This window comes from Ceratotherium simum, chromosome 20 (assembly GCF_057802395.1).
Source record: "Ceratotherium simum simum isolate JZ-2026a chromosome 20, ASM5780239v1, whole genome shotgun sequence".
In the NCBI taxonomy this organism is placed as follows: domain Eukaryota; kingdom Metazoa; phylum Chordata; class Mammalia; order Perissodactyla; family Rhinocerotidae; genus Ceratotherium; species Ceratotherium simum.
This window is the reverse complement of record NC_141919.1, coordinates 14,473,973-14,487,736: the sequence shown is the minus strand read 5'-3', so window position 1 is coordinate 14,487,736 and position 13,764 is coordinate 14,473,973. Positions and strand designations below refer to the sequence as shown.

The window sequence follows — 13,764 nt, the reverse complement described above, 5'->3', positions numbered from 1 at the left end:
TTAAAGGCTAATTGTTTCTGGTTTGATGGGGGAGACAATTAAAAACTGGAAGGCACTGGATGCCTGATGATGAAAAGAAGAAGGTCCCCAAATTGGAGCAAAACTAGGATGACGTGATGGTCAGAGGTTTACTAGCTCTGTGGACTTGGATGATTGGATGATCATTTCTCACTTCTGAGCCTCGGGTTCCATACCCATAAAGTGAAATAAGAATATGATCTACTTCATTGGGATATTAGGAGGATGAATTGAGATGATTTACTTTATGTGCTTAGAACAGTGCCTGGCTGAGCATGCATCATAGAGAATTGAGAAATGGCATAAAGCCAAATTTAACAAATGTCAGATGTTACTATTATTATTATTATTAGCTTTCCCAGTTTTGACGTGGCCTGATGTGTCCTTACTTACACTGCAACAAATTGAGCTGTTAGCAAAGGTATTTCTGGTTCTGGGCAAAGACTGGGCACCACGGCCAAACAGCACTGCCTTTCCAGTTGACTTCCTGAGCTTGATATCCACATCACTGGTTATCTGAAATAAACGAATTTTTAACATTTCTCCAATGATCTTTCTCACTTTTGAAGACACTATTTTATACGATTAAAATTAAAAAAAAAAACGTGAGAACAGGTTTCAGTAAGATAAAATTGATGCAGATTCAGATTTTCTGAGTGGGCAATACTCACGTTCACAGGAAATACTTGAGAACACACACAAGATTATTAAGTGGGCAAAGCAAAAAGCTTAGACATTATTTTTTTTTGAAGTATCTTAATGTTCCCTTAGTCATTTGGAGAAAAATTGAACAAAAAGCAGTTACTTCTGCATAACCCAACCTGAAGGATTAAGGTTCTTTGGGGAAAGATTGAGATCTCTAAATGTATAGTTTCTGTCCAAAATCAAAGTTCTATTTTGAAATATATCAAAGCTCTCCTTCAAGACAAATAATTGTACATCTTTTTTATGGAATGGACTTTTCTGGAAAACATCAATTGTCAACATCTAGTCACTTTAGCTCTCAAAATGCTTCATTTTAAGAGAAAGTTTTAGAATCTCATATTTATTCCAGTGGAAGAAAAGCATTGTGGCTTGGACTTTGTAAGGTCTTTATTCAACATAAACTAATAGGTAGAGAAATCTCCATGACAGGAGTCTGAAACACTGTCCCTGGTGCTCATAAATACTCCACTGTATTGTCTGAAATGACTTATCTCAGTCCTGACTGTGGGCTCAGATTTACTGTACAGTTCATCAACTTCTCAGCATGATGGATAATGAATGTTTCATTTACATCGCTAATTGCCAAGCCATGGCTCCCGCAACCTTTAACCCGTATGCTTTATCCCATTATCACCATATGTCAATATAATTGCATTTAACATTCCAAATGATAAACTTTCTTCTATACAGAGAAATATTTTTCGCAAAGAAATCATGTGAGGGCTGCTGATAAAATACAAGTCTATTATAGGAAATGACAAGGACTAAGCTGGAATAATAGGTAGATTCTTGTAACTAGTCAAATCCATCTTTGGACAAGGACTCTTGATTTCATAGTTAGCAAAAGTAAAGGTATTTTCTTAAGGAGTTATCTTTATTAGTCTTTAATTCAAAAATGCATTAAAAGAGATTCCCAAAATAGTGCAAATAAACCTTCAGGTCTACGTAATATCCCCCAAAAATCTTTTGTGATAACTACGTGATCCAATTATATCTTCTATCTTTATTTGATTATCAGCCAATAAACCAGTAATGAAGTAGTCATCCACCACCACTAACTCAGAATTGAACAAATTTGCAGAGAGGAATGAAAAATATCAAAAATCAAAAATCCTAACCTGGAAGAGAAGTTGAGAGACCATTTTGTCTGGCCACCTGTATCCAAGATCCATTTAAAACCAAAGCACAAGATGAGGCTGAAATAAAGATGGCCTTTTTAGGCGTGGGCAGTTGTTCACACAGACAGCCAGTGAGAGCTGCAGTGGAGTCGGCTTTACAGCGCCATTGGGAGCCCTCTGTGTGTGGATTTGCCCAGGGCCACGCAGACTGCACTGCAAAGCTGGGGTGTGCTTGCCCCCTTGACCTCCAGTGTTTTCCTTCTCAGTAAATGATCCAGGACATCCATCAAATTTTTATACTACACACCTGAGATTTATCCATGACATTTTTTTTCTCCCTAATTGCCATGGCCAGTCCATCAAAAAATCCTGCTAGTTATAACTCAAAAGTATATCTTGATTTGTCTACTACAGCTCCACTGTCCCCATCCCACCTCAAGTCATTGTCATCTCTCTCCTGGTCTATGATGGAAGTCTCTAGTCCATCCCTTTACTTGTGTTCTTACTTCCTTCCCCTCAATTCTTTGCCACCTCCCTATCCTTACAGTCCTCTAATGGCTTCTACCGTACTTAGAATAAAATCCAATAAATCCGATAGAACCCTGTGTTTACTCGGGCCTGCGAGGGCTTGCATGATCTGACCTGACCACCTCTCCAGCCAGGCCAGGCCTCTCTCCTCCCCACAGTCAGTATGATCCATTCAGTTCCTAAGGCATGTTCTGTCAGTTTCCCGATGTGTCAATCTATTTCCTACTTCAGAGCCTTTGCACAGCTACTCCCTTTGCCTGCAAAGCTCTTACCCCTAGTCTTCTCCTACAATAGCGTACCCTTGATTTATAAGTTTAAAAATCACTTTCTCAAGGAGTCTTTACACAACCCCCCACCTAAGGTAAATTAGGTCATAATATTACATTTTCCCATAACAGCACCCTGTATTTTTCTTCATAGCACTTACATTAGTTTGAAGTATATATTTATTTGTATGATTATTTGTGTAATGTCTAGCTCTCCCACTAGACTGAAAGCTCCACAAGGATAAGAACTGTGTGTGTTTTATCTCCCTCAATCCGTAGTACGCAGCACATAGCATATAGTATGGATGAAGGAGCTAGTTAAAACATCTATTCTAAATATACATATATATAGTCAGTGTCTCAATAAACACCAAAGGTCAATCAGCAGAGAGCTAGTCCACTCTGAGTCTCAGCAGCGATGCAGTTCTGGATTACCATCGATTACGCTATTTCTCTGAGTAGTCAACGCACCAAAGACTGTTGGATGTCTCCATGGCTGGGATGAGTTACATGGGAGAATGAGGACCAGACCAGAAGCTAGAAGTCCTGGCTTTTAACTGTGGCCCTGCTATTACCTAGCTGTGTGACCTTAGCAAATGTTCTAGGAGTATGAAACAAGGGTCTTGAATTAGGCGATCTCAAGATCTCTTAGCTCCCCAAATTATGTGTCTCATATTTTTTTGGTTTCTTTTGAAATGCCCAAAGATCTCTCTTAGCTCCCCAAATTATGTGTCTTATATTTCTTTGGTTTCTTTTAAAATGCACATAGTAGGTATTGTGTTGATTAAACAGAAAGGCATAGAGCCAGAAACAAGGCAGCTGTAACTGTTTACGCATTCGTTAACCGGCAGTCCTGTGGACTGTGGGATCAGCTGAGGGGAGCTCAAGAGAATGACGTGTGAGGGGCCAGGTATGTGTGAGGCACCACGAGAGCAGCTTTGCAAAAGTTACTTCATTTGTTCCTGCCAACAGCCCACTGAGATAAGTACTAACATTCTACGTGCCCAGTGAAGAAACAGAAAGAGTGCTTGTGAGGTCCAGAAGCCTACAACATCACGTGTAGTTCCCAACTCAAGTTCAGGGCACACTGACGTCTGTCATTTGTCCCCTCAAATGGTGGCATACATTTCCATGAGGGAAGTAAGACGGGCTGGTGACTTTACCAACTGAGGCCACACATCTGGTGCAGCTGAGAAAACCGATATCACTGGAAACAGCAAGACGAAAACATACTGTCTGAATAGTGACATGTATTTGCACATTTTTAGCCTCTTTAAATGCTGCACACACAAACACAAAGGGAAATTCAGAGATAACTACCTTATTTTTTTATTTATTTTTTTGTGAGGAAGACCAGCCCTGAGCTAACATCTTTTGCCAATCCTCCTCCTTTTTTCCCCCAAAGCCCCAGTAGATAGTTGTATGTCATAGTTGCACATCCTTCTAGTTGCTGTATGTGGGACGCGGCCTCAGCATGGCCAGACAAGTGGTGCGTCGGTGCGTGCCCGGGATCCGAACCCGGGCCGCCAGCAGCAGAGTGCACGCACCCAACCGCCAAGCCATGGGGCCGGCCCAGAAATAACTACTTTATAAAGTGACACTGAGCACCTGATTTTCTCCTCAGAAATTCTTAATGGCGTTGACTTCTCTGCTCATGTCTATACTTTTTGGTCATTCACCTCCCAGAACGCACTGTCCATTCTCTGTGCCTGCGTTCCTGCGGTCTGTCTGGCCCTCTTGGATTTATCCTCACAGAGTCTGGACTCCTTACCTCGGCTTGCTCCTTGTCCTTCTGTATTTGTCCTTCACTTTCTCATATCTCAGGGGGAGGTACCCTGCCACCATCTTGCGACATCAACCAGCCTTGCCCTATGCCGAATCCTTGCTTGTAGGGGAAAGATATTACAACATAAATTGATGTGCTCCTTACAGAGCAAACAGAACTATCGATCCTGTTGTGGATGTTTATTTGACAATGATTCAGGATTTGAAATACAGTCATTAAGTGAGCATTACCAATGAGAGAGAGAAATAGGCAAGAAAATCCTGATGGTTTCACAAGACATATAATAAACCAAACCGAATCCGGTGTTGACAATGAGGTGGGCAAGCAGGGGAGGAGGTAACCACAGATCAGGTCAGCATTCTGGCTCTGCTGCCTAAACTGTTTGTCTATGACCAAGTCATGTCATATTTCCTAGCCTCCATTTTCTAACCTGCAAAATAAAGGCATCCTAACATTTGATCCCTAAGGCTACTTCTGGTCCCAACATTCTCCATATATCTGGCCACCTTCATTTTTAATGTTTAGTTCCCAGATCTGTATTACGACCTTTCTACATGGATAGGATAAATTTTCCATTTGGTTCAAAGACCAAATATGTTCATGTTTTTGCCCATTATTTGGTTGACTATTATTTCCTAAAGCAGAGTACTGGCCCAAGGCATCGATAAACAATCTGAACTGATGAGTCTCAGGACCTTCCCAGGGCTATATTCCATAGCACATAGCATGAGGATTACGGAGCGAATTATCTAATCGTTATGATTCTCAATGCCTTTGTCCACATTGAAATTCATTTTTTACTTTTTGCCCATTTTCAAGACCTCAAAATGTCATTCCGTTTAATATCCACCAGATCAACCTTTTTTTACCTGGGAGAATTCAATTTACATGCGGCTGTGGGAATTTAACTACATATTCTATCTTCCACATCCTCACGCAAGCGTTTTTAGTTTTAAATAATCACTGCTGGAAATGGAAACTCCTGAGGGACACCATTGGCATTTTATAATCCAAAGATGGTTGAGTCCTTTACCCTTCCCCTTTGTTTCCTTCCAGAATAAAGTTCAAATGCTTAGCTTTGCACTAAGACTCTCCATGACCTTGCCTCTCTCCATCCCTTTAGCCTCATTTGTCATTGCCATCACCCCCCCATGTACTCAAACAAAATCTCCCTAATTTATAATTCCCCAGACTCATCAGATTTACCTTATTCCCTCTGCCTAAGAGGTTCTTCCCTATCTTCTAAATCTTGAGTGATGTGAAGTTTTCATTAAATAGAATATCTTACCTCATGCAAAATAGGGACATTTATCAGATTCATTATCACATGAAATATCATATGCTGAAAGTATAACTTGATTAAAAAAGGTTTAGGAAAATTTATGGGATGCAAGAGCCACAGAGGGAATGTTTTTGGGGCATGCCCCTAAGCTTGGGATATGGGGCAAAGACCGGGAACCTTATATTACTCTATATAATACACTTCATTTCTCTCTCCATCCATATTCCTCCAAGGGTAAAACAGAGATGGAGAAAGAAAGATAAAGGAGAGACACAGAGAGAAACAGAGAATAGACTATTGGTTGTAGAGAATACTTCGACCATCCAGTGTGGCAACTATAATGTTCTTTGTGATTCCCATCGCCTCTGGGCGAGCTGTACATTTGTTTTCACCACATCAAACAAGCTTTTTACAGCAACGATGCAGTGCTAATTCCCAAAGGTAGTGTCTATCCATTTCATTCTATACAGAGTGCTCTTCAGAATTTTAGCAAATCCCACTGGTCAGTTATCTCAACGTTGAGATGTCTTTATTTTCTTAGCTAATTGGGAGAAATAGGGCACTCCTGTGAGCCACTGTTGAGGTTCCCTCCTGGTAATAAAGCATTTACAAAGAGCTACTCAGGACTAGCTGTTCAGAGCTGTGTTTGTGGCTGTGTGCATGTCGGAGTGTGCCTCTCTCTCTTTGACCCATTATTGCAGACTTAAAAACAAGCATGTTTTCAAATGGCGCTATGAGCTGCCAATGATGTATCACCATCATATCTCATTATTCTCCACTAAATGTGATAATAATGTGATCTGTTAACATAAAAAAAGTTTGACTTCACAAAAGCAGCTGGAAATGGACAACCACAATATGCATTAATCTAACTCCTACCATCGGCTACACACTGCTTGTCACATATTGTTAGAAGCACCTCGCATTTGTGAGTTCTCTTAAGCAAAATACTTGCATTAGGTCTCAACTGGGGCTGTGCATCAGGCAGTTTGGGGGAATATTCAATTCTCAGCAGAAGCCAGAATTTGAATTCTCTCATCTTTTAGGAATTATTTACCAGGTTTGGAAAGGATTCAGAAAGCTCCGGTGCTTCCACAGATATCTCTGAACTTCCATCCCTCTTCGTTCATTCATGGTCCAGTGAATGAGGTTACGTTTGAACCGATGTTCACAGGGAAGAAAAAAAGAACTCTAAATGATACCAACAGCAGAGATTCAAAGAAATATTAGATTTAAGCTCACATTGGTCAAAAGAAACAAGGGTAGAAAGAACTTTGAAAAATCACTGTCCCTGTCTCTATGAGCCAGTCAACAGCAGGGCCCAACGCAGGGATCTTGGTCCATCAGAGTTAAATTAATGAGCCCAGTGTCTTGACTTTCATTCTCCTAATACTGTACTAGCTTCTGGCCATCTCTGGTTGCTTTTTGTGACACACATTAGCCTCTAGCCTTTGCTTCCATGTCTTTATCTTTACTCCCAACACATTACTTACCAACCCTCTCTTCACTCTGTTACTTCATCCTTCTCCACAAGAACGACGCGACTGTCAAGTCTTTGTTTCCACCCCCATCACTAACCTGAATGCCCAGACCTTATTTATTATGTCCAGTAGACGCTGCCTATTGGTTATATTGCCTTAGATGAACTTTAGGAATTTTAAAATTCAAAACATTCCAAACCAAACTCATTATCTTCTCATTCTTTTGCCTCCTAGACTTGCTCCTCTGCCTTTATTACTGATTGCACTTAACAGCATGATCCTCAATGGAGTCATGCAAATTAGAAACCCAGTGGCTCCTTGTGGTACACGCATGCAAGGTTTGAGGAGAGAGAGTCGCTGAAGCCAGAAGGATGACTGATTATGCCATTTGGATGGAGGTGATCGCTTCTAGGCTTTCAAAGTCATCTGGGACAATACTTGAGATGCTCCCTGCCCCCAGGGCCCTCCATATCTCCCCTCTTTACCAAGGAGTCACAGAGTTTGCTGCATCTGAGAATTCCAATTAGAAATTCACACTTTTTATCTGTCCTATCAATTTTTTTGAGGTCATATTGGTTTATAACATGTAAATTTCAGGTGTATATCATTATATTTTGACTTCTGTATAGACTGCATCATGTTTTTAAAGTTGCTGAAAATTTCTTTTTCCAAAATCCTAATTCCAAATTACTCTTTTTTACATTGTTTTGGCATACTGTGTCACTTTGATTCTTTGTTACAGGTTTTCTTACTCTCTTATCACCAAAGAGAGTTTGGTGATAGTTTGGAGAAAGTTTGTTTCTCATTCCCTTTATTTTATTATTGGATTACACTGTTATATTGCTTATTTATTATTTTATTCTCTTAGGTATCAATTTATTCAATTTAATATAAATTTATCCTTATTGCTGACTTTTAAAGATTGATCATTTGCTATGTTTATTATCTTTTTTTGTATATATTTCCTTTTTTCCTCTTACAAATTTCTGTTCATTTCTCTTTTGATGTAGAAAAGCCCACACATCTCACACACTCAGCCGTTGTTCTCCACAGCCAAAGACATTGTTTGGCTCAGACCTTCAGCAGCTCCAGCCTGGCCTGTTTATGGCAAGGGCCTCTGCAATGCTCCCACAGTTATTAGACTCTCCCTTTCTAGTCCAGTCTCCCACTGTCCATAAGAGAAAGCCAATCACATGGTGCCCAAGTCCCTTCACAGCCCAGTTTCTTCTTATCTACTCACCTCTAACTGCAACTGTCCACCCTCCTTATCCTGCAGCAGTAGCCAGCAGCTTCTTGCCATTTCCAGTCACTGTGCTTTCTTTTTCACATGTGGCTGCAGAACATTCTCTGTCTAGGATCCTTCTGCCCTTTCTTCCACCTGGTTCTTCATCTTTTAAGATTCTGTTCAAGAATCCCTGGCTTCTGAAGCCATCACCAGCAATTAAAGTACTTTGTGCTCTCACCTGACTTTTTTGTGCAATAGACTATGAGAGCCTCAGAACTCAAAGGACCCCTTTCTTTGAAAGATTTTGGTCTCCTAAAGACATGGCATTTCCTAATTCATCATTTCCTTAGTTTTACTGAAGACATGAGAGTCAAAACAGCACGAAGCAACCAATGTTAACTCACTAACCAGATCTATTCCAGTCAAAAGAGACACATCTCTTACCATGGGTAGAGTTAGCACAGGTAAACGCATACTTTTAAGAACATCTTGTGAATCCAGTTGATAATTATTAGAAACCATTCATTTCTCCTCTGTAAAACTTCCTGAGGCAAAGGGGTCAAACACTTGATTTTGGAGCCAGACTTCCTGGGTTGCAAAGCTCCTCTACTTACTAGTCATGTGCCCTTGGGGAAAAACTCAATCTTTCTCATCTGTAAAATGGGGATGTTGATGATAATGATGATGACGGTGTGTTGTGAGTATTAAACAAACACACAGAAAGCACTTGGAGCAGTGCTGACATAATTTAAACACTTGAGATGTGTTGGTTATTACGACTATTCCAATCTGAAGATGATGAGAGCTGAGTGAGGCTACATCTGGTGACTAGACATTGCAGACATCACAAATCTTGTAATAAGAAAAGAGCAAAACTCAGATTTGCAAGCACAGAGGAACTAATAAGTTGTTGGCACACAGTCATTACTCAAACGGGTCTGGTTCATCTAGTTCAACGAATCCACTCCCAAATCTGAGTCTCTATTTTGTTGTTTTGAATCTCAGGAAAAGATGTGTATATAAGCTTCAAGACAGAGTTCAGACAGCTGTCCCGACTCTGTCTTGCTGGGAAAAGCAAGTACAGAATCTTGAGAGTCATTCTCTCCCAGGGGAGACACAAGGAAGGGTCTTGTGGGGGCTTAAGGCATCCTCATAACTTCCTTCAGCCTCCATCCTCATATTTTCAGATGGACAATTGACATTTTTACATTTCTGTGGAAAATGTTTTGAATGCACAGCTTCAAGACAAACCCCTTCCATGTACATTGCCATCTTAAGCCAATATAAAAATCACAAACCTTCACCTTCCAAAAAAGTCCCTTTCACTTTGGTGATTGTTATAAACCGAATGTTTGTGTCCTCCTTAAAATTCATATGTTGAAACCTAATCCCCAAGGTGATGGTATTAAGAGGTGGGGCCTTCAGGAGATGATTAGGACGCGAAGGTGGAGCTCTCACGAATGGGATTAGTGCCTTACAGAAAAGACCCCAGAGAGCTCGCTTGACACCTTCTGCCATGTGAGGACACAGCAAGAAGATGGCTGTCTATAAACTAGGAAGCAGGCCTTCACCAGACACCAAATCTACCAGCATCTTGATCTTGGACTTCCCAGCCTTTAGAACTGTGAGAAATAAATTTCTGTTGTTTACAAGCCATCCAGCCTATGGTATTCTGCTATAGCAGCCTGAACTGCCTGACAGTGGCATTCTACCTTTTGCAAGAGCCTTCACATCTGTTGTCCCACCAGACCTCAGGACTTTTTGATGTAGCCAGAGCAGTTGCTATTATTCCCATTTTACAGGAGAAGAAATGTGGCTCAAAGAAGTTTTGACTTGCTGGAGTTCATAGCACTAGTAAGTGGTGGAGCCACTCAATTCCCAGACTTCAAGCTTCTTATCCAATGGTCTTCCCATAGTATCAGGGAATCACGCTCTCTTTCAAATAAAAGTTGTCACTCTAGGGGGCTCCAATGTGGGCTTCCCTTTGCAAATGAAACTTAGTGAATCAGCAACATTCAGAACAGAAAAGACTACCGGAATATGCAGCATACCTACAAGGCCCTCCCTATGGAGTCTACTTGGGAGCAAGATGGAGAGCTCTTCAATTGGGTCGCCACACATCCCCATGAGGTTTTCCCACATGCTCATAGCTGTGAGATCATAACCCCAGTCAGAGAGGAGGTTTTTCTACTTCACCATTGAGTAACATTCTGCTGCCTGGGCCTCTGCTCTTCCCTGTCCTCTCACATCCTGGAAGCCCCAGGTGATTGACAACCAAAGACAATCGTCTACAAATCTTCAGTAAGCATCTCTGTGGCGCCTAATGTTGCACCAGGTGTGGAGGGGCTGGGCAAGGGTCCTGTTGAGAGGAGCTCAACTCCCTGGTAACAAGGCCCACAGATAAATGTGCAACCCCATCTTCACGAGGAATAATATCTATGTGATAATCATGAACAGGGATCAAAAAGCAAAGGCAATAGAGAAGGGGTTACTTCTTAGTTAAGAAGAATTTCCTTGGAAAATTGCAACATGGGCCTTCCAGATGGGCCAGTAAAATACAGACTGGAGGGAGGAACTGATCAAGAGTCCTTGTTCCAACAGCTTGAAGCTTCTTTTCCTCCATAAGCCTCCCTTGAACGCTCCAGGATGACTTTGTTCATAGTCCAAGTACCCAACTTTATTCTATGGTAGTTTTCTAAAATCTTGTCTGTCTTCTGGGAGCAACTTGAAGGAGGCCATGTCTTTGTGTCTCAGCAGTTCTCATGCTTAGCACAGGGCCTGGTTTATTGAAATAATGAATGAATTGATAGATTAATAGTGATAAGTCAACTATAGAGCACTGCAGAGCTTCTAGCTACAATGACCCCTAGTTGGCAAAGGGGAATCTTCATGCCAGTAAAACATCAGAACATGTCATCAGTCACCTCTGATATCTGGATTCTCAAATCTAAGAAGCAGGCCATGATAAAATTCCCTGATTCTCTCCATCTCTCTAGATACGATTTGATGTTGTTGATATTCTTCTTGTACCCACCAGCGGCAACCCACTTCCCACTCCTATTGCCAGAAAATATGCATTTAATTAAATTAGAATCAGTGCAGGCAAAGCAAAGAAAAAGTCCACAGTTGATCTGATAACAATAAGGGGGAGAAAGGCTGTGTTTTCCTGTATTCACTGAATGTGGATGTGTGTTTGCCATAAATTAGGCCTGCTGCGAGAATGATGCTGGGCATCCCATATGGCAAATATCAGACTGAGACACACAAGGAGAAATGGATTTTTTTTATTCTTGAATTAATTCTGTTCAGTTTATTTGGAGTGTAATCATATCCAGCAAGCATTCAAGAAACAACACGGTTAGAAATCTAATGAGGCTTCCTTCCAAGTACGATGAAAGATAGTTAATGGCCAAACTTTTTGAAGTCAAGAACAGTATGTTTTATTATTATTTGGAGTTTAAGTTTAAAAATGATTCTTTTACTATTCTATTATTATTACTGTGAAGTATAATAGAGGGCAGGGGTCTGAAGGAGACTGTCAAAATCTATTAGAACAAATATTTAGAGAACCACGAATTCATGTCTTAGATCTAGAGATTCTTATTTCTGACACACAATGCCATTTATTTATTTTTTTTAGCTTTAGTTGTCACTCTAAATGAACAACTCAGGAAGGAAAGCAAAAGAGCTAGACTTTTACCTCCACAAGGAGACTGCTCCTTATTTATGTGGAAAGTTTGCACTCTAAAGACCTTTCCAGCAAGACCACAGAATTACAATATTGGACATGTTTCCTTTCAGAATCAGTTTTCTGCTTTCCACGAGCTTTGTTTGGACCCCGGATCAGGCACTTACCTCAAGTAAGAAATCACTCAACCTTGGCAAGACCTGACCAGAGAAAACCCAGCTCTCCTGGGTGGCCTCTGAACATGTGTTAGTCTCTGGCATTTTAGCTAGAGCCAAATGAAGGCAAGGTCTGCCCCATATGGTCTTTATCTTCCAGTACATACATGAGAAGTAAGAGATACAGTCTATAACAAAATTTTAATATAGTAAACAGCATGCTTTTTATTCCCAGTACTTCATCTAACTTTCTGAGTTTTGTCTGTTAAAAGTAGATCATGGAACATCCACTGGTCCTGGCTAAGGTGATGCATCTGAATAACAGGTACAATGACTCAAGTAAAAAATGATAGATATGGAAGAACAGACAAAGAACCAGACTACTCTGCCCCCAGAATAGACTTGGAAGTGTCTAACTGAGGGAAGGGAAAAGAATCAGAAAGGGAAGGAAGAGAGCTTAGATGCTGGGAGACCTTGAGAAAGATGCAGAAGGACCCTGAGACAGGGCTGGGGCTCAGCAGAAGGAGGATGGGAAGGGAGCACAAGGGAACAACACAGACAGGTTTGAGCACCTAGAAGCAGCACTGACCTGTGCTCAGTTCCCAAAGAGGGTCTGAGAAAGTGTTTCCATTCCCTGCATGGAGGGCAGAAGCAGTGTAGATGTGGGGTATTGAGGCAGATCAAGACTCAAGTCCCAGAGTGGGCAGAATGATAAGAATGAGGGGCTGCAGAATTCCTCTCCATGGGCCCCAAAGGGGCATGGTTTGGGCAGAGAGAAATAGACTTGACACTTGGAATACAACACCCTTGTCAACATTATTCAAAAAATAAATAATTATATCAGCAAAACTAATATATCGTGGTTTAAATGAACATTTTATCCTTTACTTGTAAGGCTAAATATTTTTTCATAGATTCATTAGCTGTTTGTTTAGATCCTTTGTCCATTTTCTAAATTAGTGATTTAGCTATTGTCTTATTAATTTGTAAAGATTCTTCATACATTAAAGATATTATTATTTGCCAGTAAGTGGCAAGTATTTTCTCACCTTTTTAAAAATTTTGATCTTTTTTTTTTTGCTGAGGAAGACTGGCCCTGGGCTAACATCCATGCCCATCTTCCTCCACTTTATATGGGACGCCACCACAGCACAGCTTGCCAAGCGGTGTCTCGGTGCACGCCTGGGATCCGAACCCATGAACCCTGGGCCGCTGCAGCAGAGTGCGCGCACTTAAACACTTGCGCCACCGGGCCAGCCCCCTAAAAATTTTGATCTTTTAATGTAAAGGTTTCTTTCTCCCTTTCTAGACTTGGGCAGTATTAAGTTAGCTACCTAGCAAATACTCACATTCATTATGTGCTGGCTTGGTACTTCATTTTAATAACGTTTTCCCTAATCCCCACGATGTCCCTGAAAGATGGGTCTTACTACCCCACTTTACAGACAACAAAACTGATGCTTAGGGTTAAGTAATTTGTCCAAACTTAAAGTGCTCTTATAAGGAATTGCT

General features: G+C 40.9%; 1 protein-coding gene across 13 annotated transcripts in view; it reads right to left on the bottom strand.

The window, feature by feature from the left end:
- PRUNE2 (prune homolog 2 with BCH domain) overlaps positions 1-13,764 on the bottom strand; it is a 346,173-nt gene that overhangs the window by 131,778 nt on the left and 200,631 nt on the right. For 11 of the 13 annotated variants that reach the window (XM_087444459.1, XM_087444447.1, XM_087444448.1 and 8 more), the window contains one exon: positions 412-534. The exons of the other annotated variants lie outside the window; for them this stretch is intronic. In XM_087444459.1, coding sequence (XP_087300585.1) covers positions 412-534 — 123 coding nt within the window. The remainder of the gene's footprint in view (positions 1-411; positions 535-13,764) is intronic. 13 annotated transcript variants of the gene reach the window in all.